This window comes from Dermacentor silvarum, chromosome 9, assembly GCF_013339745.2.
Source record: "Dermacentor silvarum isolate Dsil-2018 chromosome 9, BIME_Dsil_1.4, whole genome shotgun sequence".
Taxonomy (NCBI): domain Eukaryota; kingdom Metazoa; phylum Arthropoda; class Arachnida; order Ixodida; family Ixodidae; genus Dermacentor; species Dermacentor silvarum.
This window is the reverse complement of record NC_051162.1, coordinates 117,545,181-117,571,671: the sequence shown is the minus strand read 5'-3', so window position 1 is coordinate 117,571,671 and position 26,491 is coordinate 117,545,181. Positions and strand designations below refer to the sequence as shown.

Genomic DNA, 26,491 nt, shown 5'->3' with positions numbered 1-26,491 from the left:
ATTCGCCGAGCGCAGTCACGTGCAACTACAAATATCTGAAATCGTTTGCAATAGTTCACCAAGTCACGCGGAAAAGACAAGACTGCTGGCGCATAGAACCGGCACTTAAGACCGGGTGACCCGACAAGCCAGCAAGCACAGCATTCGCCTATGAAGTTGTACCCTTGCCGTACAGAAATTGAGGGTGGTTGACAGGCAGAAGTATCCAAAGTTAATTCTTGCATCACAGCCTTAAACGTACGTACATATTCCCGAATTCACTCCAACTGGGCGGGACGAACTTGCGCAGTCTTCGCCGCATAGAACCGCGAGCGACTTCGGCGTGTTGCTTCGGTGCGCTGCCCCCCGCGTTCTTCTAATTCCTGGACTGTAAGGACTTTCGGGCGATGCATGGCTGCCGGCACGGCGTGATGCTGTTTGCGACCATGAAGTCTTTCAATTCGAGCTCGCGATGCTGCTTGCCGTGGAGCGTTCTTCTCCGGCGTCTGACGAGGTTTGTTCTCGCTTGTCTTGTTTTAAACTCGCAGCTTTCTCTTGGGTCACAGGGAAAGAAAGTCGCGAGTTCGGAAGCAAGCAAACCCCCGTCCCCCCCCCCCCCCCCAATACACTGTTCCCCCATTAAAAGATACACGGACCCTGCCCCTGCCCCTTCCCCCCTTCCCCCTGCCACTCGAACGCCGCGCGAAATTAGGACCACTCGTACCGTGCGGGTGGCGGGACATATTACACCGGGGCTGAGGTGCGGCCCACCTCCTGCCAAAGCGCGCCGTCCCGCGCATTCTTGCCCGGGAACACGGTTAGAGACACGCGCAGTGGGAAGTGCGTGATGCATCATAAGAATGCTAATCGCGGTAAAAAAAAATACTGGTGACAGAGGGAGTACTGGTAAAACAGGGATACTGATGATTCCTTTTGAGGGAGTAGCTGGTATTTGGAGTGTTAAAGTGGAAAAAAGGTGTAAGTGTGGGATGTCTGGGAAGAGGTATATATATATATATATATATACCGTGCAACTGAAGGTGGTCTGTGTTGGGCCAACGTCATTTGCACTTCGCTCCTCTAAGCGGTAGGATGGGTGTCGAGTGAGCTCCTGAACAACGCTATGAAATATGGTGACCGTGGTTTAACTCATGAATCTGGGACTTCCAAGAAGTGAGACGTAAAGCTCACGCACTTCTCTCGCATTTACCGCTAAATCACCGCTGAATTTTACACTCCTCTGTTTTTAGAGAACACAGTGTAGTGCAAATTTCTTGGCATTCGCCCGCATGGGTTTAGAGCGAACACTATGAAAATGAGCACTATAGAAAAAATGGAGTTAAATAAACTGTGCTTACTTCCTGCAGAGGAGTCACAAGTACTCCCTCTCTTCTAAGAGTGCGATGGAGGTTTACCAGCATGTGCCCCGCCACGTTTCCGGGACTCGCGCTCTCTTATCCGATAACCAGTAAGACGTGTAACTAATCAGTTTATGCATTTCAACTTTTTTTCAGGAACATACCGACGTGGGAGAAAGTGGTGATACTGATCACTCTTGTCGCCGGTTTAATCGGAACCATCGCGGGTACAGGAGCTTCGATAGAGGACCTCGTCAAGCCCGGGTCATTCGCTCTGCCTTGCTTTATCGACCCGAACGTGAAGCCGTGACAAACAACGACGACACGCAGAATGCACGACACGACCAATGTCTGGGACAGCATTCTCCCTCTTGGGAGCAAACAACGCTGTCGCGGCCCCTGCGAAAGAAAGACCTGCCAGAAGAAACGCAAGATTCAAGTGTGACTAGTGCTCAGTGGCCAGTGTGTTTTGAAACTATTCACTTCAGTCTGCCCAATTTGGAAAACCGTTGTGGACTTTGCCGACGAGGGATGCAGGTGCTAAATACTTGTACTCGAGAACTCTTGTATCATATAACGCGTGTCACACCACGAAGAAATAGTTTTCTGTTGGCATTTGGGAACATGCCCACCAGCATTCTCAATGGCATACGCGTTACAACCTTATCTGTTGCTAGAACCAGGAACCATTTTGGAAAACAGTTTTTGAAGAATACTTATGTAAGAATACTTAACATCAATGGACTGACTACATTATTTTGCCTGTGTTATGTACAGATTATTTTGTCAAGGTTATACTGCGGATAAAAAGGCCAGCTTGTGTATAGATAGCACAATCTTTTGCTATCTTAGTTTGCTTCTTGAAGAAGCGGATAATACAGCTTACGTGACGAACCTCAACATAAGTCAGCTAATTAACAAAGTTGTACTAACTAAAATTTGGTAACTTTACGAATGATACCGTTAGAGCAGAAATGAAGTCAGTTCGTGCGCAAGACATGTAGATGTAGTCGGATTGCCCGTATTAGCATCAGTTTAGGAATATCCGTCTATACGCTGGGACGAAAACCATTGGTACGTATATTGCCTGACACTATCGCATAACGACAGCATGGCGTATTGGAATACGTATTTCAATGCTTAGTATTACAATACTAAGCAGAACATCAATGAATTTACTGGCAAGGTATTCGTCCAGAAGTGTAGAAATTGGATGTAGTGCAAGAATTACTGCCCAGTCGGCATGACTGAATCGCCGCGTTCATTCGTCAGTTTTAACGCGTGGCCATGGATAAGAAACCAAATAGCTGATTACTGGATGTATCTTTTTAGTTGTCAAATATTGTTATATCTCGTGCCAGTAGTTTCTGCCTCTTAGAATGTAGCGCCTGAAACGGCGAGATGGTATGTATAGACCGAAAGACAGCTTTCATAGGATATGTATAGACCGAAAGATATACGAAAGGAGGCACCTCGGCATAGCGCACAGTACACGAGTTTATGTCATATAGTTTATGCTTGGGGACAGGGGCTTCGGGCCAAGACTTGTTTGCGTGTGTGTATCTCATGGCTGGTGACTTCCAATTGGCCATTTGCGGAGCTATCGATCTTCGCCGACGACGTACTCTGTGGTGCAACTTCATGGTACAAAGTGGGTACAACGCGGAACTACGACTGCAAACGCTTGTTTCCATGACTCAGGATGTTGTATTCTTGTGCTTCTGTGGTGACGCAAGGCTGTTGTTGCGACCAAAGGACTGCTAAGCGCTGGGGAGACAATGCAGAACAGGAGTATTTCCTGTTCGTCTCTTCTTATTGCAGCTCATTTTAGAGCTTTTAGCAACATGTACAGTTCAGCTGCATGCTCGTTGGACATAATCGCGAACTTTACAGTAAATACATATTTTTTACAAACGTCGGAGTCTTGTTTACTTCGCGTACCAAAGCCGGGAAACTACCTTGAGCAACTTTTTGAACGTGAAATCAATGTTGTAAAAAAATATGGGCACTGAAAAGCAAGCAGTTGCGCAGTTGACACTAATGAACAACTTTTAGTTTACACATTGTGCCGGTATTTCAAGTGAGGCTTCGTGAAAGCAGTTTGCTAGATGGCCTTCCGCATAAGTTATTGCTTAAAGCTTGATCAGAAGCCCGGTAAAACCATGGAATCATTGGCACATTCGAAAAAAAAAACCTGCCCTTGGGGTCAGCCATCTGGGTCTCGTCCCCACGCGCGGTAAGATAAATTCAGCTGTTTCGAACCCTGTGCATTTGACATTTTATGGTAGCAAACACGTGAACAATGAAAAAAAAAATGAAAATCGGAGTTGTCACTCTGGTGCTTTGATTATAAAGTACACCTTTACAATGGCGCGGCAGGGATGAAGGATGTAAATGTCTTAGGAAAAACAAAGCAGTCGGCTTCAAGATTGCAGTTGGCTAAAATGATAGCTCAAAGAAATAAGTCATAACCTGTATTTGATCTTTCATAACATAAGTTAGCTCACGCAAATAGGAAACTTTACTGTGTAACAGAACTTGAACCTAAGCGCATGATATCTGCGGTGCAAAATAACGGATCGCTTCAAAGTTGGCTGGCGTTTCCGAAGTTCCTTGCTCCTTCAGTACTTTTCCACAAACACAAAAGCGCTTGATTCGACCAATTCGCTGCTGGCGCTCCGAGCTAATGAAACCGTCAGCTGGCATTCCCTCCCTCGGCCCCCTTTGTGTTTTCGCCGGCTTTTTCTCGGTATTTTCACGCATATCTGCTTTATGCATACATTAGGTCACCAACCATCTCGTTAGAAGACTTCCTTGCGCCCCACATTTCAAGCTTACGAAAGCCGGAGCACGAAGGCAGTGGTTTCTTGGTAGGATGGAATTTAACGGCATTTTTCGCAAAGTTCCAGCTCAAGGTTTAACGTTGCTACGCCAGTGTATATCTATTGTTCATTTACCGTTTGTGTTATTTCTATGCTGCACCATTCCGCATTTGATTACCGTGCACTCTAATCCGGGATTAAGTTTGAAGTTTTCTTTTTTTTTCTGCGACGAAAACTCTGGAAGTGGATTTCAGTAGAAAATATCATAGAAAAAAAAACTAATTGGGCGAATAAATCAGAACGACGTCTTATTTTCCGGATACTGCGAGGCTTAATGAGGTCTTGCCAGAGTCTCAGCTCTCAAAGACGACTGAATAGTGCCTAGGAGCAAATTGAGTGGATTTGCCCAAGCTGGTCCAAGTCAAATGGCCGCATCGGATAAGAACTTTAGGAGTATTCAGTCCTGGCTTTGATGTATGATGTCATGTTCTCTTTGTTTTTTATTACGTTCAATTGAATTGAACAAATTAGTGGAGGTGGACTGAGTGCAAGGTTAAAAGAGAGCGATGTTGTGCTAAAAAGACGCAAGAAAATTGACGGCAGAACGAAGTTTTTGTGGTGTTCCGGGACGTGTATACGAAAATATATACCACGCAGAAGGGGGGTGCAGAGCTGCACGCCTATTGGCTCCTGTCGCAGGCCACTTCCGCCAGCATGGCGGCGCCCAGCGCAACGTTGGCTTCCGAGACTTGAGGTTTGGTTTACGCGACGCGAGCGTCCGCTCTTGCGCAAGCGGATACTGCTCTCGTTTGCGCCCGGGTGCCGCGGCGGAAGCCGCGGTGCTGGGCGCCGACGCGAAGCAGCGGTCGTTGGGGTGTTGCAGAGCGCAGCCTAGCAACACCCCAAATAAAAAAAAAGTACTGCTCCACTCAGGTAGACTGCTCCCTCCCCGATAGATTATATTTGGATCATCCAAACAGTGATGCGCTTATTTAGGAATAGCCGAAGGACGGGAAAAGGCAGACCACTGTCACCTGCCAGACTTGTAGGCACAACTGTGGCTGCTGTTAAGGGATTGATGCTATTCCGAAATAAACGGCATGACTGTTTTGATGATCCAAATTTAATCTCACTATCAGGGAGGGAACGTTCTACCTGACTGGAACAGTATCTTTTTATTTGGGGTGTTGCTATACTGTGCTCCGCGACACCCCACCGACCACCGCTTCGCGTCGGCACCCGGCTTACGTGAAATTATTGCAAAGCTTGCGAGGGTTTCGCAAAAGTATTGCTAACAAAACCATTGGAATATTACACAATGGCGGATAATACATCTAATTTTCTCGTCTTTCAATATCTCATTAGGTGAAGCTTACAGAATTGGGATATCACTGCAGATTGACGAAGTTCTAAGGTTGATACTAGAGTGTTTTGGAAATCAAGGATTTTTTAGAAGGTAATGGCTTTCTTAAAATAACTTGCTCAAGTCGGTTTATCTCATCACGTTCTGTTAAATATAAGAATCTTATTAAATTCTGTGCAGTGAATGCCAAGGAAAACAATGTTTCCGTTTCCGTGCGTTTAGATAAGATCTCCTGAGTTAAATGTTCCTATAAAACCACGGCTCTGGTCTCGGACTAGTCCAAACGCCTTATGGAGCCTTGTATATGACGGCTTACGGAGGCCATGCTTTGGAAGTTACTTCTACGATGTCTCCTTGAAAGTGAGCTTGTACTAAATTTTCTTAATTAGGACTTGAGCCATCTCGGACAGGAAAAGAGAATGAAAACTCAAAAGGGTATTTTTGAAATGACAAGCTTGTTGCTTTACAGCAGCAAGAAAGAAAAGTGAAACAACTTTTTAATTTTTTTTTCTGTAGGCCACCTCGGGTCAGCGGTATACAGCAAATCGTTATGATTCGATGCCCCCTTCAGCATGCTCACTGATCGTTGAATAGCAGCTGGAAAGCAAACGGACGGGGACCATTTGCTCGCGACTCGTAAATTAAGCTGTCACTGATATAAGGTTCCGCTCAACGAAGATTTAGTCCTCCACGCTTGACGTATCAGCATGCAGACGCGGTACACCAGACGTGGGCAGTCAGCCGTGCGACGTCTGTTCACCCGTGTGCAGCGGTCTTATACGTGCGTCTTCGATCACGGCCGCCAATCGTCTGGCTATCTCGGACTGCAGCTGCGGTCTGCTTCCGCCAACCGGCGCCAAGCACGACGCCTCGTGCCCCCCCCCCCCGAGCTCCTTCTCTCGCGCTATTTCTGACACAACTTGTCGGTAGTTCGCTTCAGCACTGTGCGAGCTAGAGTGCAACCTCAGTCAACGGAAAAGCTGCGCGCTTGTTTACAAACGGGTAGCTTGTTTAGCCTACAGCCTTCTAGCAGACAGCTTCAGTGACAGACGAAAAAAGCGCAGGCACAAAGAGCAGACGATCTCAATACTGCGCATCAAACGTCTGTTACGCAAGCTAAAGTTTGTTACATATCTACTGTAGTTAATGAAGTTATGTGTTATGAGACGTAATGCGGTTACGGGGGCTGTTATGCTGGTCTACTCATCTGCAATGCTGTGAACGTTTATGTGTGTTCTCGGACTATAATCGGGGCTTGTATAAACCTAACGATTATATAGCTCCGCTTCGCTGTTCGCCAGTGGTCCGTGCGGGGCATCGCCCACGTGATCACCCGGATCTTACCGGCCGCGAAAGGTGGATGGCACTGAAGGAATAGAATCGAGTGAAACGAATTTGTACAATATACCGGTTATGTAACTGCACAGGTTTGTGCACTTGTGCAAATTCTTTGATCATCTTTCGCGCCTTCCTAGAATGAGATGAGGATTCTCAGGTAGCGGACCCGGAAGTGATTTCTCGGCAGCGACAAACACAGTTTTCACTTGCTGTGACTTAATCTGCCAAGATAACACTATCATGATGATGATAAGCATGATCATAATGATACTTGAGACATATTCCAAGAAAGTCGAATGCAGCGCCCTCAGCTGCAACCACTCTAATAAACGCTTTGAAGAAGAAAGCACACGTTCTCATGCAGTGGCAGGCAGACGCCGGCGCCTTGCAGCTGCGGCGTCGCTGAAGGAAACTATAGTATGCTGGAAAGGGGAATACAAACTCTCGGATGCCGCTCTGCGTTCGGCGCGGCCGTTATACGCGCAGATGTTGTGATCCGCAGCTTGCGTGGGGGTAACGAAAACGGCTGAGGCTTGGGACCCCCGCCGAGCTCCTGCCGGCGGCTGCTGTTATGACGGAGAACACAATGAGACGAGCGAAGCGGTGGGAGCTCGCCAATCGTGGCGGCGGTACTGTCTGCGACGTTCGCGGCTTCACTGTACAACCCGCGTCGTTTTGACAGAAGCTCGGGAGTTGTGTTACGGTGTACATAGCAATCGAAGCTGCGAAGAATCGATTTACCTCCGTGCAAGTGTCTTTTATTTTGGTTGCAGCTACACGTGTCCTCTTAAAAAAAGAAGAGACCTCGCTTCCGTTGACGCGGCAGACAATAATTAGGTGAGAGAGAGAGAGTGCGCGAGCTGCCACGACTCCTTGTACAGTCGACTGCGGCGTGCGGGGTTATCTTCGCGGCTTTGCACAACGACCCCGGTGTCGTTGACAGAGGCTTCAGGAGGTTGTATTACAAAGTGGCCATTCGACGTAGGGCTGCAGAGGATCGCTTGCTGTCATCCCGCCGCCTCTCAGATTTACGTGCGCCACTTCGAAGACCCTGGATATCCTGTTTTTACGGCAGTGAAAGGCAACTTGAGTCGAAAGAAGATACGCCAGCTCTATGCCAGACATCGTGTGAACTGCGCCATGCATACATCGTAGGAGCTTTGCGTTTGAGGCAAAGTGTGGAAAGATAGTTGTGCTTCTACGGCGTGACAGTTTGTGATTTCGAGGTTGGAGACCTGTCCCTACTATTACGCGCACTTGATGCCTTTGAGCTAAACTGTGGAAAGAAGTTACTTGTGGTGCTTTTACGATGTGATAGCTTGTGGCTTCATGTTTGGAGACCTTCCTCTTCAATTACGCGATGTGGTTGTGTGTACCGTGCCTTTAACGGGTGGCACTTCCGCGGTGGCTTTGCGGACGGTGACATTGTTCCGTGTTGATTGAAGCTTGTGGCCTTGTGTTCTGCCGTTGCAATCGACTCTGAGTCGACCGGCACACCGCTTCCGTTCGACGCCTGCTGTGTTTAACGGTTTCGCTGTCGATAGCCACGATAGTGACATCGCTGGTGTGAGGAGCGAACTGAGCCAACAGCCGACTTCTTGCGCCTCGTTTGTTTCTCATGGCAGCTTATCGTGGGCCAGTTGTTGAAGTTGAGAAGGGTTTTCCGTCGTGTTTAGAGTAGCTAGCTGTGTTCATTTAGAAATTGTGACGGCATCTTCGTTCCATTACCTCAACGATCACTTGACATTCAGGGCACAGGCCTGCTTCATTGATCATTGATTCCGAGGAAACATCTCGGATACCGCGCCGGCGAATTCGGCAAGCACAGAAGGAGTACAACTGTTGGGCGATTGCTGTGTTTCTGGTGTCTGCGTCTCAAAAATTTATTGGGCACATTACGGAGGATCCACTACACTGAGCGATGTTCCAAAGAAAAGAAAGTGGTCGGGTCACTCTTTGGAAGCGGTAAGGGGCCATTTAATAATTTGTGAATCAAGTATTGACGTTGACTGCATGTCTGCAGCTTCATTGTGTCAGTGGCCTGCTCGGCGATCGGAGAAGAAGGGACTGTAACCGGAAACTTCAAGATTTCTTGCCGTGGCCCTACAAGTGATTTCCCGAAGAAAAAATGCCGACGACACGTGAGTATTCCGTTGCATGACACCGCAATGGTAGGCATAGCTCGCAAACAATAACTTTAGAAGTTGACTGCTCTCACATACAGCAGCACGTCAGGTTGAGTGAGTTGGTTTCGGTTCAGTATGAGCGTACAGAACGTCAAAAGGGACACTGGCAAGAGAGAAGATTCGTGCACAACTGAGAGGGGGCCCGTGAAGCACTTTTTGAACATAGCAAGAAAACATAGTCGATTTGTCGTAAAGGCTGCTGTGAACAAGTGTGCCAAATAATACTGCATTGCATGCAGCAGGGAATTTACGATCTTTGTTTAAAAAAACACCGAAACTTGCTTCCTCTTGCTTCCTCAATGCCGTCATGCAGCGTCATTGAAAGCAACTGGACCTACCAAAGCTTTTGGCTAATTGCGTGATCGCGAGAGCAGGCTCAGCAATACATAATTGCTAATTTTGAGTTAAATACTTGACTAATGTATAATGTCTGCGACCTCAAAAGTACAGAAAAATCTATTTCCGCACTGCGCGTAACTGTGCCGGCGGCGCGTGGCCTTCGAGATGGCAGCGACCTGTTGCGAAGCGTTGTAGTCTACAGCGGCCGCCACACGGTGTCGTGACAGTCAACTTTTAGCCAGGACTTTGTCCACTTGGTTTCTCGGCAGTGTGGTTTCCAGCCCGCTTGCGGAGACGAAAAAAAAAAAAAAAAAAAAAAGGCCGGGTATCGGTGCACCAGCTCCGTTTTAGTTGACGGATTTCAAAAAAATCTTTGCGGCAGGACATTCGTGAGACAACGTACTTTCATAGGGAGGTCATTCTATGATTAGTTATAAAAGTATATTAGAGCCCCATTAAAGTTGTGTCTCCTGACGTGTGTCACCTGAAATGTGTATATCCTTTGCAGGGGCCAATTAATTCTGTTGATTGGAATTTTAGTTCCAATTCATTTTTTTGCGTACTTAGTGTCATAAAGATCATGCAGCTGTAGAATGCATTGAGAATTTCACATTATTTATGGGGTTTCGTCAAGTTTACCGATTGTGGACTCCATGCGAAAAGTCCTTACTGGAATAGAATATGTGCGAATATCATCTATTAAATGTGCATCTATCTAGCCGCGTAATTTTATACCAGGTGCAAAACATTTTGAAAAAAAAAATATGAGAGAAGATAACCCACTACATTCTATGACCTACTGACACCAAGCAAAAAACATCCGACCGTGTACCTTTCCAGCCGTTTTAATAAACATTTTGCAAATGTTATAAAACTTGCAGCATAGTTCCAATCAGAAGTGTTTAAAGATGTATGCGACACATTTTAAATATCATTACTTTCATCAATGCTTTTGCTGTTGATGCACCATCTAAGCGTAGACAATTATATAGAATAGCGCCTTAGAGGGATATGACACGAATTTTGCTTCATAAGTTTTCTGTTGTGAATGAGCGCTCGCCCAGCCTACCACTTTGTTTTCATTAATTTTTGCGCCCTGTGTGTTCATCGTGCGCTCGTACAAGAGACATCTCGGTCCTGGGGTCAGTAAGAGGGCGTGTCGATTCTTACTGAGTCACATGTCGATTCTTACGCCGTGAGTCACACAGAGATTCGAAAAAGTTTATCACACGGAATATTTTTGGCAGTCTCCGCCGTTCCGAAGTGTCAATCACATTTTAGTGAAACGGTAAAGTGATGCGTGTAGTTCTTTTGTAGTGATTTGCCAGCACCTAATAGGACAATTGGGCCATGAAGATTATGCTTCCTTATTTTACAGCACTTGTACTGCACCAATACACGTACAATTATATTTACGAGGAGTTATTAAAAGAAATGGGTGAAATTTTGTTCAAGGAAGACCTTGGATAAGCTAGAGTAAGATTCCAGGTGAGGGCGTCGTCATTTCAGTGACCCCACAAAATTATAATAAACATGTTGAAAATACCTTCCTAAAAGATCCGAAAAAGTAACTACGAGCAGGGTGAAAACACACTAAGAAATTAATTCTTGGCTACAGTGCTTGGTGTGTCCAGTCTTTTAATTTCCATTGAAAACCCCTAAAGGAGATAAAAATTAGAATTGCCTATCCCGTTTAGCACTTCACATGTTAATTTAACTTTCCAAGGGGGGTGCCCCAACGCAGTTCCTCAGGACCTGAATAAAAGTTCTTTGTCTGTCTGTCTGTTTCAATTTGTATATTTACGAAACTAAACATGTCTCCAGTAGTCGGGTGATGAAGCGATTAGTGGGAACAAGTGCCCACCAACTTATAACTTCATAATAAAACTTCTAGTTAACTCAGTGCATTGGCTCAGAATAACTGTCTCGGAGTTATTCTGAGCGTTTTACACTAGGTAGGTCTTTTGCTTCCTGTTGGTACTAGTCAGAGCTTTTCGGAAAGCTTGTGCTCTTTGGTACGACCTTGAGAACTTAAGCGCGTCATTACAAATATCTAATGCGCTAGCTTTGTGCCCATAGTTGTTTTGTATTCGTAGCGCAGGTGGAATATCTTCCCATTCAAACATTCAACCAATCTCTGCAGTCAGAATAGAAAAGTGTTCATGACAAACGCTTATATTTTCCTAAATATTTGCGCATAAGATCCCTAAGTGAGACTCATTATCGGGCCAGGCCTAATCAACCCCGCATGGTTCCTTCTGCAGCTGCACACACGTTTGAAATGGTACCCCTAGAGGACACTGGAATCGTCCCCGAAGAGGTGGTTGCCACGGTGGGAACCGACGGTGGCGACGGCTGGTGGCAGCGGACGAATCGATGCTTCGCTCAGCGGTGGAAGAAAAAGGACGTCCGGTTCACTTCGCGGTCGGCCATGCTGCAGCTGCCAATGACCACGGCGGCGCTCTTGGCGAACCTGGTGGGCGTCGGCATCGTGGCGATGCCCTATGCCTTTGCCGGAATAGGTGATGCTTTCAGTCAGTTCATGACACTGACTGACACGCCTAGTGTCTGGCAGCTTTGTAGGGACTCAAACTAATAATTACGCGCGAGAATTATTAGCCAGCTTGATGCACTCGCAGATCCATGCCGTAGCTAGGTCAGCGAATTATCACGCGGCTAAATATCATGAATGGATGTGCGAATGAGTTAGTCAACTTAAGCACAGGTTGTCAAATTATCAGTAGACACAATCAGACTCACACAAGGGTGCAAAAGTGATCGAGCCGAAGTGACTCGACTGACGAGTTGGTAGATCATTGTCATGTGTAAGCGAATTATTAGCCGTCCCATCGAAACTGATCAGCTAATGTTAGATTGAGCGGCAAATATAAGTGGCTCGACTGATCAGTTCTAAGAAGCATATTGCCAGTGTCCGTTTAGAGTAAGATAATTTAGGACGTCGTCTTTTGCCCTTGCAGGATGGGCCGCCATCCTTGTGGTGCCCTTGTTGGCAGCGCTGGCAGTGTTCAACGCTTGCTTGCTCAATAGCTGCTGCGTCATGCTGGAAGAGCGCAGCAAGGAATACCGCAAGTTCCACTGGTACACCCAGTATTCCGACATCGCCTCCAAGGCACTGGGCCCAGGCGTAGGGTAAGAAATCCTTTCGTGTGAACAGCAGACGTGTACGTCGATCACCATCAACAACACAAACGCACACACCCGCAAATTATGCAGACTCAACGAACATCTTGAAATCTCTGTGATGCGAAGCTCTCGTGAAGCGGTTAATTCAAAGGCTATAAATTTGCCCCATTCATTTCTGTGCATTTGGAGTAAAGGAAGCTGGCGCACTTGCATGCGTTTTCTAGCACCTGTGCTATACGCAATGTGACAACCCCTAGAGTGCCCTTGTATAATTTCATTTCTTCTTATTTACTGTAAATGTACCGCCCATTTCCTGGCCAATCCCACGTTATGGGTATGTGCCGTAGTACGAAAATCATCAGAATCATGAGCTACGTGGCGATAATCTCGCAGAAGTATAGTTGGCGTTGGCACGATTCAATTCCCGCTCTTCTTACCTCCGAGCGAACGACACGCGTCCGTCCCATAGCGAGTCCAAAGGGCAACTGCTGATAACAACACTAGCGTGATCTCCTACGTCACGAGACAAAGGGGCACAGCGATTGGCGGGAAGTGCCGCCGCCGAGTATCGCGACACTTGTGAAAGAGGCATCGGTAGCGGCGAGAGGTATAACAAAGGTCCATCTATCATCCGTTTTGACGCCTGTGCTGAGGCACTTAATCCATAAACCGATATATATCCGCCGCCCGTATTATATATATATATATATATATATATATATATATATATATATAATTTCATAACAAACCAACAATGACACCAAGGACAACATAGGGAAAATTACTGGTCTATATATATATATATATATATATATATATATATATATATATATCCCACACCCGTAGTACACAGAGATACGTGCCATTGCACTTGGACGCTTTCTGCACTATTGCCAGGATTGGTCCACATTGTTGGTCTATGCCACCGGAGACGATCCGCCAGATCCTAGCCATATATACAGCTTCTCTGTAAAAAAGCAGAAGCCTGGACGATGTACGCGTAGTACCGATAATCGTGCTGGCCTACATGCCAGCTATTCGGCCAGACAGCAGCCACGGTCAGGAAAGTCCGGGAGAATTCGCAAAGAAAGCTTGGATTTAAAAAGAGAGCGATAAAGATCAGCAGGCTTCACTGATTTTTTGCCGGCTCTAAACACAACGCGACATTGGTCAACAGGCTCTCATAGCTAATACTGTCACCGTTACAAGGTAACTTCGGCGATGCGTATAACGTGGTATTCGCCCGTAGTATTCGACGTCATTTGGTGCGACCTCAAAAACTTTTCCACAGATGCCAAAAGCGTCAACCTCCAGGGCGCATGAAGCACGTCACAATGGTCGAGAGCGAATGTTACTTGTTAGATCAATGGTGACGGCGTGACTCGTCCAACTGTACGTTGCTGCATGGGCATGAGTTCGATCACAACTGCTACGAAAATATTTGTTTTTCTTCGCTTTATGATCAGGGGGAAGCTATAGGTGTGGCAAGGTGATCTAACGACGATGCTGCACTAGAAAGAGAGATTTCGAATTAAAAAAGTATGGTTAGATGGAAACCTGGTGCTGCGATTGGTTAGCCAACTTGGGATCGATGGGTGTAGTATATGGATTGGTGTAGACTTCGGGCTTGTGACTTTAGACGTTCTCGGGGCGTTACGTTTTACGCTCTACCTTTATAAATTTCCCCGCGATGAGCCTTGTGTAAACACGGCGAGACAAGTAGTATCCGCAGACATGCATAATCATTGCGAATGATTGAATTTATAGCGCGACCTTTTGTTGGAAAGGGTCACTCTGAAATGCTGCAAAGTCGTTTGAAGCCCGAAGGAATAAGTTTAGGCAAATCTATGGACTAACCAGTTGGGAGCGGCATTCGCGCTGCAGTGAACTTTACAAGTAGAGAGAAAGAGAGAGAGCGAGAGAGGACAGGCAGGAAGGTTAAACATAGGCCAGTTTCCGGTTTGCTACCCTGCACTGGGGTGGGGAATTCAGGCTCATCAAGATGACGATGAGAGCAAACGTATTTGCGCTTATAGGTGCTGGGCGCTTCTCACGAGCATGAACGGAAGGTCACACTAACTGAGACGATTAAATTTATCAAACTAGAGTTTACTAACGTGCACATAGATATAAGAGAGATGAAAATTCACGAAGACTTCACCGCTACAGAACGTGGCCGCAGCGACTGGAAATCGAACCGATGACGTTGCCTACGGCAGCAGAATGTCATAGCCACTGAGTCATCGTCGCTAGTAAACCCAGCTGGATGAAGCCTCCCAGAACCTTCTAGTTATTGGCTGAAAGGTCAGAGTACATCGACTCTCCTGCGCCCTCTAGGCAGCTACCACCCAAATGTTTCAGAGACTTCGAGCGTGAAGCTCTCCGGAAAGCGCTGAACCGGCGAGACGATATTCGGAAATGAAGATCCTTAGACCATGGCCGTAGGCATCGATGGCTCAAAAAACCAAGAAAGCGTTATTGCAGTACCTCAAGTCGACAGGTCTTGGCAGCCCTCTGACTGACTCGGTGCGAACCTTCAAATGTGCGCGAAACTGTGCTCTCTCTGTCTCCTCTGTATTCATCTCTGTACCCCCTTCGCAGGGTAGCAAACTGGTCGTGTGTATGGTTAACCTCCCTGCCTTTCCTATCTTCTATTTGTCTCTCTCTCTCTCACGCAGGGGACAGTTGACACCCCAACAGTGCTTTCAAGGCCACTCGAGCGAGCATTAGTTTGGAATCAATGTCTGAGATTTTTGGTTTAGTTAGGTAACGGTTTCCGATTGCGCCAAAGGCAGTGCAGAGAATTGTTATTTAGGCAGGGAAATGAGAACGCTCAGAGCGAAAGCCATCAGTTGTTGGTGGTGTTACAGCAGAGGGCATTAGCTTGGCATGCTTGGTAAGCAATTCTTCTGCTGGAGCACGTTACACATTCTAACAGGGGTTTGTCAACGAACATTGATACACTCAGTGTCGGAGGAAGGTAATCAACAGCCACCGAACTGCTTTCTGATTACTCCAGGCTCCTCAGAAAACACCGCGTCTTGGAAGCTATAGTGTGGAAGGACAATCTTCTCTATACTGTTGTGTAGGCTGTAAACAACGCGCTTTTTTTTCACGATGAACGGCGGGAACAGCCAGATGAAGTGTTCCGCATCACCAATATTACCGCATAAGCCAGAAAACTGCGAACCGGATCGTTTGATTTTAAATAAGTAAGCCTCTGTGTAGGGGAATTCAACTCCAAAGCGATACAGTAAGTTATCGCGAGTAAGTAATTGGACCACACAGGGTTGATGTGTAGGGTTGTGGACCGCGCGAGAATGGTTGTGGATTGCGTCTGTTTGCTGCAAGTTTCCCGGCGGCGTACAGTTTTGGGGCTGATGACAGCGCTACGCACGCAAGAGCTTGTTGTTGCCATCAATTTCAACATGAGACAGAACCCCTAAAACTTCACCTTGAATACCCTGATGCTGAGGATTTCAAGCAACACCTGTTGGTGTGACAGAACTGCGTTGTTATGTCTCATCAATGCATAGGTAGAAGAAACGAGGGAAAGGTAGTGGGGTCTGGAGGGAGCTTTAGCTCAGAATCTCCTGTACAAATAAATAGGAAAGCGGAAACCGTTTTGTACGGCGTCCACTGCACAGCTTTTGATAAGATTAGTTGCATTTAAAACAATATGTAAAGGTCTACGGTTTGTAAGAAGCAGATATTAATTTAGACTGTCAATGTGCTTTCGAAAAATTGTTGAAAAAAAAGAAAAATGAATAAGAAAGTTTACAACCTTGTTTGACAGTAATAAAGCGCGTCAGCTGAAGCAACTAAACCGGGCAAAATTGATGTATTATATTACCGCTCTGAAGCAGGCCACTGATATGTGAGTCAGAATTTTTCAAAACCTGCGTAAGCGCTGCAATAATTTCGAGCAAGTTGTAAATTAATAAATTAAATTGGTCCACTTCAGACGCTCAAAAACATGTATGCAGTTTAACAAAACTGAGATTTCAGTTTTTCTGCAAAGTTGCGGATTGATAAACTTCGTGCCTCAATTTTTGTTTTCGAATGATGAATTTTTTACAACTCCTGTAAACCCTATGACACCCTAAATCAAAACTATCACTCCCAAACACGGTATAATTCACATTTTTCTCTGAAGTTCAACAATTTTTTTTTCAAGTCTGTTCAACGCATGCGTAATGCTTTTTTACGTTTCCCACGCAACTGGACAGGGAAAAACGGAGTTTGCTCTAAGCTGGCGCTCTCTGTTAACCTGGATGAGACCAGCACAGCATGCGCAGTTGTGTGATTGGCGAAAATAAGCCAGGTAAACCCTAACTAAATCAACAGGTTGAAATTTGTCAATTGCAATTGCTTCGTTTCTGACAGGCGGATCGTGAGCGGCTTGCGGCTTCTTTCGGTGGTGGGCCTGCAGGCAGTGATCATAGTCCTGACAGCCGAGGCCATCACGGACTTCGTGCTGGCTTTTATGCCTACCCCTTGGACTCATGGTTTAATGTACTGCACACTTGTCGTCGGCATTGGCGTGTTCAGTGCAGCGGTGAAGGGACCGTGCGCTGACGTTGCCCGATACTGGTGAGTGAGAGGTCGCAAGAAATAGGAATAGTAAAAGACTGGGTGGTTAACCAGAGTAATGATACGGTTGGCTACACCGTGCCGGGGGAAGGGCATAAAAGACGAATAGCAAGAAAATAAGCATCTACAAAGCAAATTATAGCGAAAAAAAAAGAAACCACATGGATGACAACAGAAGGCACAATAAAACATACCGGGGTACTTGAATTTCCAGTGATTGTTGCTGAAAGCAGCGCTGTGAGTGTGTGTTTCAGTTTGTCTTCTGGTGACCTCGTTTTCGAAAATGTCCACCAACGTGACCATATTGTAATGCTCGTTGAACATGCGCAATGAACTTTCCACGCACGCGCCGATCTTTAATCAAAGAAACGAGCTTCTTAAAGCTCCGTTTCGTAAACGTAGTTGAGACTTAAGTATTGTGTTTTTTCCTCTCATTCGGGGTTGCGGCAGCACAGATTTATGACAGAGATCTGGAGGGGGGCGGGGGTTCATTCTGTAAAGGTTCACATAGTGATAATGTCTATTTCGATCGGCGGCTGCAGAAGTGCTGATTGGCTAGGCTGGGTTACCAGCAAGAAGGATACATGCGCCCATAGGCATTTTCTTCCTCGCTGGTTCAGCTCCATCCAATCAGCGGTGCCCGAAATGGACTGTCCACTAGGTGGGCACTTACAGAATACCCCTCTTGGTTGGAACATCATGCGATTTACTTTTTTTTTACAAAACATTTGTTACCCAAACTTTTTTGTGCTGTGACGATCACCTTGCAATTTTTGAACGGTTTCAACGATTGAAGAAAATTTCCACTCAAAAATCCTCTTTAGATTTTCTAATAATGCTTCCTCATATCTCTACCATTCTACCTGTCTGCACTGGCATGCAGCATTTATGAAAACCACGGTTTTCAAGACGGAACTGAAATAAAACATCCACCGTTCTTTGACGATATGTTTCTGCTGCCCAACAAACAGATACTTTGCTACATCTATAAGAAAACGGTTTAGAAGAGCAGCGTTGGTGTATGCCAGTAAAACACGGTTTGCGTTTAGTCGCATGTTGACATCATCCTCCCGACAACCGTCCACGCAGGTGCAGCGTGGTCAGCTTGCCATTGTCGCTGACGCTTCTGTCGCTGCTGCTGACCGGTCTTGCCGACAGCTTCGGGTCGGTGCAGACGCCACGGGTACCCGGGTCGTGGAATGAGCTGCGCCAAATCCTGAGCCAAGCCGCACACAAACAAGGCGGCACGGGTCACTCGCCCATGGACAGGAGCGCGTTCGCTGCCCCGCCGGCCGTGCCTTTCTTCGTAGGTCTCGGTGTCATCGCGTTCAACTACGCAAGCGTCTCGGGGTTCACGAACGTGAGGCGGGACTCGGCGACGCCATCGCACTTCAAGCGAGCAACTGGCTATAGCGTCGCTGGTAAGCCACAAACTGGGCCAAGTGCTCGGACCATGGGTTGGTGGTGGTCTTGCAGAAGCTGGAGTTAGCGCCGTGCCTGGCCCGGTATTGTTCCGCCTGAGCTTCTCTTACGTTGGTGACACGAGTGTTTTACTAAACGTTGAGGAACTACATAGTGTAAGAGCAGGTCTGATTGATGACTCCTGGGGTTTAACGTCATAAAGCGACTCTGCGGGGCTATGAAAGATGCCATTGTGGAGGTCACCAGGTTAAAGTTGATGATCTGTGGTTCTTTAACGCGCACTTAAATCTAGGTAAAGGGTTTGTCTTAAGATTCGTTTGCAGGAGACTAAGGTAATGTTCATAAGCCTTGCAAGAGAATGAGACTTCGTGATTAGCAGTCTACGTCTAGAATCTGTGAAAGGAAGCTCTTATTTAGGCATACTTGTCACGAAGGACCCGGATCCAGAGAAAGAAATTTACGGAAGAATAAAAAAAAAAAATCGGTTGGAGTGCATACGGCAGACATTACCATATCACGTTCGGCCGCTAACCGCTGCCCTTGAAAAGAAAAGTGTGAAATCAATGCATTTTACCGGCACTAACATTTTGGGGGACAAACCAGGAGGTTAATAAAGAAGCTTAAGAAGTAGTTGAGCTCCCTGTGGCTCCGTGGCTATGGCGTTCTACTGCAGAGATCGAGATCACGAGTTCGAATCCTTGCTTCCGCATTTGGATGGGGGGCAGAATAATAATAATAAAGAACAATTTTATACCTTGCTTTAGCTACACTTTAAAGACCACCATGGTTAAAATTATTCCGTAGCCCTCCAAAACGGTATTTCTCATTTCCCACAGCGCCGTTTTGGGTCGTCCAACCACGTAATGCGGTTAACTGTTTTGCTCGAAGGGTACACCTCTGCCTGCCTCCTGGTCGGCGTGATGGGCTACGCGGCGTTCGGGAGGCTCGTAAGCGGAAACGTCATCATGTCGCTGAACTCCGAGAGGACCCGAACGGCCGCCAACTTCTTCCTCACCATGAGCGTCTTGCCGACGGGCAACATCGTCGCCTTCACCCTGGACTGAGTACGACGGCATCGAGGACTACGGGAAACGTGGGTACTCTTCCAAATACGATAGCGAGATGGGTCACTGAACGTTTAAGTCGATGTGTTCGGAAATGAAACGTTTCAAGTTGACATTAATTCTGTTGCGTCGCAGCTTGTAAACATGGGACGGAGCCGTATGATGCGGAGATTGCAAGGTAGCGAGTCTACGTACGGGCGTTTCCTGCTGCTCCAAGAATACGTTTTTGTTAGTTGACGCTCATTCCAGAAGCGCTGTACCACTGAGCTGTTTTATCTAAGTAGTTTTCGTTAGCCTCACTTTACAGAGACAGTAAAAAAAAAGAATATGATCACGTTGAGGTAAGCAAGCATAGCGTGCTTCCACAATGCCGGAACGGTCATTACTACCGCCTAAATAGGACTCGTAAACCAGGAAGTACTAAAAAAAAAATCGGCGCTAATGCAATGGTAAACTCGGCGGTAATGGAGTTCCACTCAACGTGAAAGCTGGGGAAGTGCGGAGCAGTGATTCACCGGTGTTTTCCTTGTGTTTTCCTTGTGTTTATCTTGTCTTATCCTGTGTTTATCTTGTGTTTAGCTATTCGTTTCACAGATTAGTTTGCCTGCGCGGGCGAGCAACTTCAGCTTCTCGGGCGCGCACCACTTGATCAGCCCTGCGTCGGTACTGTCCTTCACGGTCGAACGCCCGCTGTCGCTCGAAGCGCGCCTGCTGCTCGGCGTACATGGCGGGAAAGAGCGTTCTGGAGCGCAGGAACGGCTAAAGTCCCTAAAAAAACTTTTTTTAGGGACTTTAGGAACGGCTCTCTTTCAGCGCGCCCTAGCGGAATCTTTCCACTTGTGAGGCTGTGGCCCCCCTCTCTTGACTATAATTTCGGTATCAGCTTGGCGTTCTCGATCGAGTTTTCATTAATTTGGGCTAATGAATGCGTTAATTCATGATGGTTTCCTTATTTTATATTATTTTATACCTATTTGGTTTAATTTGAACGATTTTAGGGAATTTTATGGGAATTTTATTTCCTACGTAGACCTTAATTTGTGTCGTGCGTGACAGCCACCGACGAGGGACGACATCCCGGGGCCCTAAAGTGCTCCGCGCTTCAAACAAAGTACGGGCGGCGACCCTGCCTTTTAGTTGCCGCAGCACCAAGCTGTGACGTCATGCACTTTGCCACCACCTATTTGGGTTTAGTCAATGGTTTATGGATAATGGACTACATTACATTTCTAGGGAATCGAGAACTTAATACAAATTTCCGGAAACTCTTCGTGAGCAAAAAACACCATAGACGCAGACTCAGCAGCCGAGAGTCAATGACTTCGCTACTGCGCTATAGGCAGCTCCATTGCAATATACGCTTTCGCATGTCCTAGCAATCCTGTCATGCAGTGGAACGATTGTTTACACAAGCAATGCTCAAGATTGGATCTTTAATTGAACACCGCTGTGCACCGCTGTCAGTTTTTTGCCCCGAGAAACGGGAAGATGCGTCCTAAGCATTATTTACTTTTCCGAGGCTTCGAGCGGGCTGCTACAAGGAGCCGTTTTTTGTTGTAAGCAACAGTGAAGAGGATTGGAAACCGAACACGTTGGTACTGGTTCGTGGTTAATAGAAAGACGGCACTGAAAACGAAGACGTGGGCTGAACACAATCGCTGAAGCGTTGTGTCCCAATTGGTGGGCGATACGATGGTAGCCTACGCCACAAAGAAGTGCCACAGAGACGCTGTAATCCCTCCAAAGAAAAACAGTTTTCAATTTTAGAATTTGCAAATGGCTGGTAGTTGCGTGCCACACTGCTTTCGATATGGTTTTTAAGCACCCACCTGTTTCTCTCGTGCTATTTTTTGTTGTACCTAAGATAGCTGATATCCTTTGTCATCTTATTTCGCTACCTTTCAGGTGCGCGTGTGCAGTAGGAAGTGTACAATAACGCGTTTCCTCAATAACTTTTCACTTGAAAGCGCAGCGCTTGTGTTGTGTTCCATATGCGTAGGCCTTCGCTTTCAGTGCGCTGTTATTAGCGATGACAGCCGTGCTGTTGCAAAATGCCATGTTGTTAAAAGCAAACAGGATATATTGCAGTGAACTGCAAGGTTGCGGATATCCAGATACTTGCCTAACAATTGCTTAGCGCAGGGTAAAAGGGTCCAAATACTATAATGTGTGTTGACATCCCCAACGTCGTTGGGATGTACCGGCGCTGAGGTTCTGGCATGAAATTTAGTAAACGGAAGTCCAGCCTTCGCGTTCTTCAGTAAACTGTAATCTGCCTTTCCCGACAAATTAATGAAATTAATATCTTGACATAATAATTCACCAGTCTAAACTGATTTAGGTATAGTGCCATTCTTTTGTATCCTTTAAGGAAACCATACCGAAGCGTTCCGTATGCAGTCCAATAATTCCATGTTTGTTTCTTTTTGTATGACTCTTGCTGAAATTAAACGAAATTAATAGAGAATCCTAAGAGACTCCACAACTTTTTTTTACAGTGAACACAGATAAAATATAGGGAGTTATTGCACGGCAACCTAGTGCTTTAGTCGGCAGCTTCACTGTTATCTCTCTGGTGTTGCTGAGACGAGAATACTAGCGTGCCATACAGCCCTGCGATTAAAAAAAAAGTTATACGTAGCGTAAGCTTTATGTGGTTTTCTCTGCTTCTTACACGCTGAATCTTGTTCCAGTTAGGTCCCAGCTATAGGTGGAAACTTCAATGAAACCGCGTTGCACAGAAAATCGCATAAGATATGGAACGATTTTCATATATCGGGACCTTGACTTTTTAAATGTATGTACACATATACGTATGTGGAACTGTGTTCCAGTGCAGTAGGCAGTGTTAACTGTAACATTGTTCTACTTACCTATACTTAGAACAGTTCGAAGTAAAGATGCAGGGCAGCCCACGTAAAAATCGTTCCAGGTGCGGGAAATATGTACCGATTAATAGACACATGTATGTGAAACACTGTTCCGAATAACATTGGCTATTTCACTAGAACGCGCAGCTCCACATTTTTATTATGTACGTTTAAAAAAAAAGGAAGAGGTTGAGATATGTGAAACACGTTATTTTGTGATTTTATGAGAAACGCCGCTTCGTTCCGATAAGTGGAAAAACATCTGCCCCCATTCCACCCTGTGAAAGTGGATGTACAATAGAGCTGGTGCGGACGTTAGACAAGTACCACCACCCCAACAGACGTTAGACGACGCTACGCGAGTCCCACCGCCACAAGCAACGTAAGTGACGAGCACACGCACGTCTGCGCTAGTGCACCATACATCCCCATTCATCAAGGCCGTCCGCAAAGCGCAAGTGCCTTATTTAACTAAACTAATGTTCAGAAGTAAACGGCGTCAGGAAATGCGTAAAGTACCACTTATACACAAGCTTCAGACATGATAGCTTCAGACTGTTATCAGAATGTACGGGAGAACATAAATCTGTTACGCGGGAACTGAAAGACAACGCCCTTTTCCAGCTACCGCTTTTTTTGGTTGAGCACGCCACAAGAAAGAGCACGCTACCGACTAGACGCTAACAGCGTAAAAAATAACACCAACTTTCCACTTATAGCTGGGGGAACGAGCATCAATGTGCCATAACTTTTCCGCAGGGACCGTGTGGAGCCGCGCCAAGATGGCGTCTCCACTGATGGTGTGCGCCTGCGTGCTTGCGCTGGCCGTGCCTCACGAAGGACCCCTGGTGGCACTCGTCGGCTCTCTGTTCGCGTGCCCCGTCGCTTTCGTGCTGCCGCCCATTTTCTACGCCGTCCTCTGCAAAGGGTCGCCACAGTGGCCCGAGAGGTATACCCGCACCAGGCCCATACCTTTATGAGAAAGCCTTGGCGACCGTGTGTATACTCGGTGCGAATCTTCAAATGTGCGCGGAACTGTGCTCTATCTCATCTCTCTCTCCCTCTTTTCATCTCTATACCCTTTTCCCCAGTGCAGGGTAGCAAACTGGACGTGCTTCTGGTTAACCTCCCTGCCTTTCCTCACTTCTATTTTTCTCTACTCTTTCTCTTGGCGTGCCGAGGTTGAGGCGGTTTTGGTGTTGAGTTCTGCGCTCCTTTAGAATGTTAAAAGTGAAGGATTCGCTAGTTTACGCGTGAGCTCTCTATAAACAGTGTAGGGACGCGCCAAACTTGTGACCGCTTTTATCCGACACTACAATTTAGCCATCAACTGCGTCCAGTCAACGACACGCGTGCACATGACACACAGCTCTGCCGGAATTCTAAAAAAGAAGCGCTACGAACCAATGATAATTATTGTGAAAGAGAGCGCCTGCTTCTTTAAAACTAGCTGGGATTAAGTTGAACAGCATTTTATGTGTAAACCTAAGGGACGAAGCGAGGGAAAATGCGTGTTTTAATTGTATAGGATTATGCGCTTGAAAGCGTACGTTTGTTGCAGTGAGGATATTTATGCACCACTTGTCATTTCTGTTCAAGATACCGTAGAGCACAGAGGTGGTGAGAAGCACATTTGTAGGGGCAGTACAGATGGCTAAATGTAAACAGATTCCCTGTATGTGCACCACAACCAGTCTCTTGGCGTTCGCGATCAAACGCCAACCAACGTCGTATGAACGTGCCTCGTATGAACTAACGGCGCATTTATCCCGCTCCATAAGAAGTGACAGGGCAGTTGTGCAGGCGTTGGCCGCTCGAGTTACGCCAGTGATGTGCTGCGATCCGTTGCAGCAGATCGTGATAGCGATAAGCGGACGCCTGCATCACTACCCTGCCGCTTTTTGAGCGGCAGCACACCAGACTAAGTGCGTTGATACGTTCATACGGTTATGTAGTTGAAACCAATATCACTCAACCAGATACTGTAGGTATGAAGTTAAGCAGAGGTTACGATGATCCATGGTTCGAGTACGTCTCGCCACTCACGGCTTGGTCTTTGAGGCAGGTTTAGTTTGAGTACTATAGGCCCACCCAATGAAACGAATTGAGTCAGCAAGAGTAAATTTGCGCTTCGGCAGACTGGCCTGCTGGACGCAGCGAAGAATATAACTGTTGGATTTTAAACAAGATTTATACCCCCGTCACACGGCGCATGTAATGTCATTTGCAGTAAATGACATTCATACCGAATGTCATTGCGCTCTCGCGTTTCCAGTCTACACGGGTAAACAAAATGGCATTCGCAATTGATGGCAATGTTTATCCTCACACTGCTATGATAACGAAACCTAACAAATCGCGCGCGTATTGTTTACATATTTTCACTATATTGTTAGTAATACAATGGTAAACATTGGGTGGTTATTTGAAAATATATTACATTTCGTTCTAACTTTTCGATTTTTTTGCCAAGCCCCTGTCGTCGAGATAACACAAGTCGTGCGTGAATGAGTCCGGGAAACTCATTCAATGGGCGAATGCCACTAGCTGTGAATGTCATTCGCTATGCCTGTGCAGAAGCAACAAAAATGGCATTAACACGTAATCTCATTCGCTGCGAATGACATTACACGTGCCTTGTGACAGGGGTATTATTTTGTGTTGGTGGCATGTAAATAAGTGAGAAGCTTGGAAGATGCTATGGACGTCACAATGTTTTTCTTTTCTTTCTTTTTTTATTTTTGAAGCTATGCACCACGCAACGGCCGATGTAAAGAAAGCTGGCCGGCGTATATCGTTTAGAGGCAGGAACACAGTGGTGTCGGCTAAAAACCAAACGGGGGTTGTTGGGAATAAGAGGAAAAGCGGAGTTCAGCAGGCCATGCGATCCGTGGAGCAGGTACCCAGCTGTCTCTTAATGTAACTGAATAAATGCCTGGGGAAATAAAATATAGTCGACGATGACAGAGGTTGCGTAGTGAGACTAAAATTTTCTGAACATAGCTTAGGGTCAGCTTATTCAAGATAAGGGTGATTAGGTATCAGTCAGATGGTGATCGTACATTATAGTATTTAAACGAATACACTGCACGTGAGGTAAGACGAATACGCACAGTCTTGTTTCGCAGACGAATAAAGTATTATGTATAGGTGGGCAGGTTGACGAGGTAACGAAGTGGGGTATGAAAGTAACAAGTAACAAATAACTACCGAATTTCTCGCAGGCCCCTGAGTAGAAACATGAAGATGGCCCTGCTGGTGGCCCTAGCCACCGGCCTGGTGGTTCACATCGGGGGCACCGTGACGGCCATCATGCAGATAGTACACGAAGCCCAGCTGGACCAGCAGTCCTGCTTCAGGGGCTTCTGCTACGAGGGACAGTACGCGATGACGCAACCTCCGGCCATCTACAAGCAGTACCTCGGGCCCCTTCTCCCCGAGATGAACCTACCGCGCAGCGTCGGAAAGTGTTCCCAGGAGGGCTAGACTAAAGAACCCCGAGCGAGGAACATGGCCAGAAACCTGAACACCGATCATTTCTCTTCTCGCACTATGCGCATAATCACCCACTTCTATGGGGGACGCGTCTTTAGTATTCAAGCCTGTGTAACTGGAGTATTTCTACACTATATGATTAAATGTGTGTCTTACAGGGTAAAAAAACGACCACGGTACCTCAAATCGTGCCTACCACCAAATAGAGATTGCCCTCAATGTCCTAATAACATTATTATGAGACTGACGAAGTTTACCTAAGCTTTACTGTCTTACATTCGTTGATTATTTTATATATTCTGATTATTTTTTTTTGCAGGTGGCAGCTTGTCTTTCGTGCGTCATTTAAATTGCAATTTTTCGTTCGCGTGCCTGTCAGTATTTAGTGGGGTCTCATCTATTTCTTACGCTATGGCATAACTCAGCAACCTCAATATTGTTTCGCTTGCTTTTTTTTTGCTGAAAGCGATTTTATTTTTAATTGTATACGTCCAGTTCGAGATTTTTTAGTAGTCCTT

At 46.3% G+C, this 26,491-nt stretch overlaps 2 protein-coding genes across 3 annotated transcripts in view; both read left to right on the top strand.

Annotated features, from left to right (window-relative positions):
* The window catches only part of LOC119464134 (uncharacterized), a 35,105-nt gene extending 33,316 nt beyond the window's left edge, over window positions 1-1,789 (top strand). Inside the window, 1 exon segment of the mRNA XM_037724972.2 lies at window positions 1,494-1,789. Coding sequence (XP_037580900.1) covers window positions 1,494-1,647 — 154 coding nt within the window. The 3' untranslated portion in view covers window positions 1,648-1,789.
* A 5,610-nt stretch (window positions 1,790-7,399) lies between these two features.
* On the top strand, window positions 7,400-26,141 carry LOC119464133 (uncharacterized). 2 transcript variants are annotated; one of them, XM_049655567.1, is made up of 9 exons: window positions 7,400-8,825; window positions 8,884-9,001; window positions 11,650-11,907; window positions 12,364-12,535; window positions 16,916-17,122; window positions 18,212-18,543; window positions 19,433-19,637; window positions 23,238-23,427; window positions 25,703-26,141. In XM_049655567.1, exons 2-7 carry the CDS (start codon window positions 8,989-8,991, stop codon window positions 19,606-19,608), a joined length of 1,158 nt encoding a protein of 385 aa, XP_049511524.1. In that variant the 5' UTR covers window positions 7,400-8,825; window positions 8,884-8,988; the 3' UTR covers window positions 19,609-19,637; window positions 23,238-23,427; window positions 25,703-26,141. The 2 variants fall into 2 exon arrangements, with proteins under 2 accessions (XP_049511524.1, XP_049511523.1); XM_049655566.1 differs by having other exon boundaries at window positions 7,401-9,001.
* The last annotated feature ends 350 nt before the right edge of the window (window positions 26,142-26,491 follow it).

What these genes read in the sequence shown, in the direction of transcription:
- LOC119464133 (XM_049655567.1), top strand. An exon ending in GCACTGGGCCCAGGCGTAGG is followed by an intron (nt 12,536 to 16,915) that starts GTAAGAAATCCT and finishes CGTTTCTGACAG; the next exon opens with GCGGATCGTGAGCGGCTTGC. An exon ending in GCTGACGTTGCCCGATACTG is followed by an intron (nt 17,123 to 18,211) that starts GTGAGTGAGAGG and finishes CCGTCCACGCAG; the next exon opens with GTGCAGCGTGGTCAGCTTGC.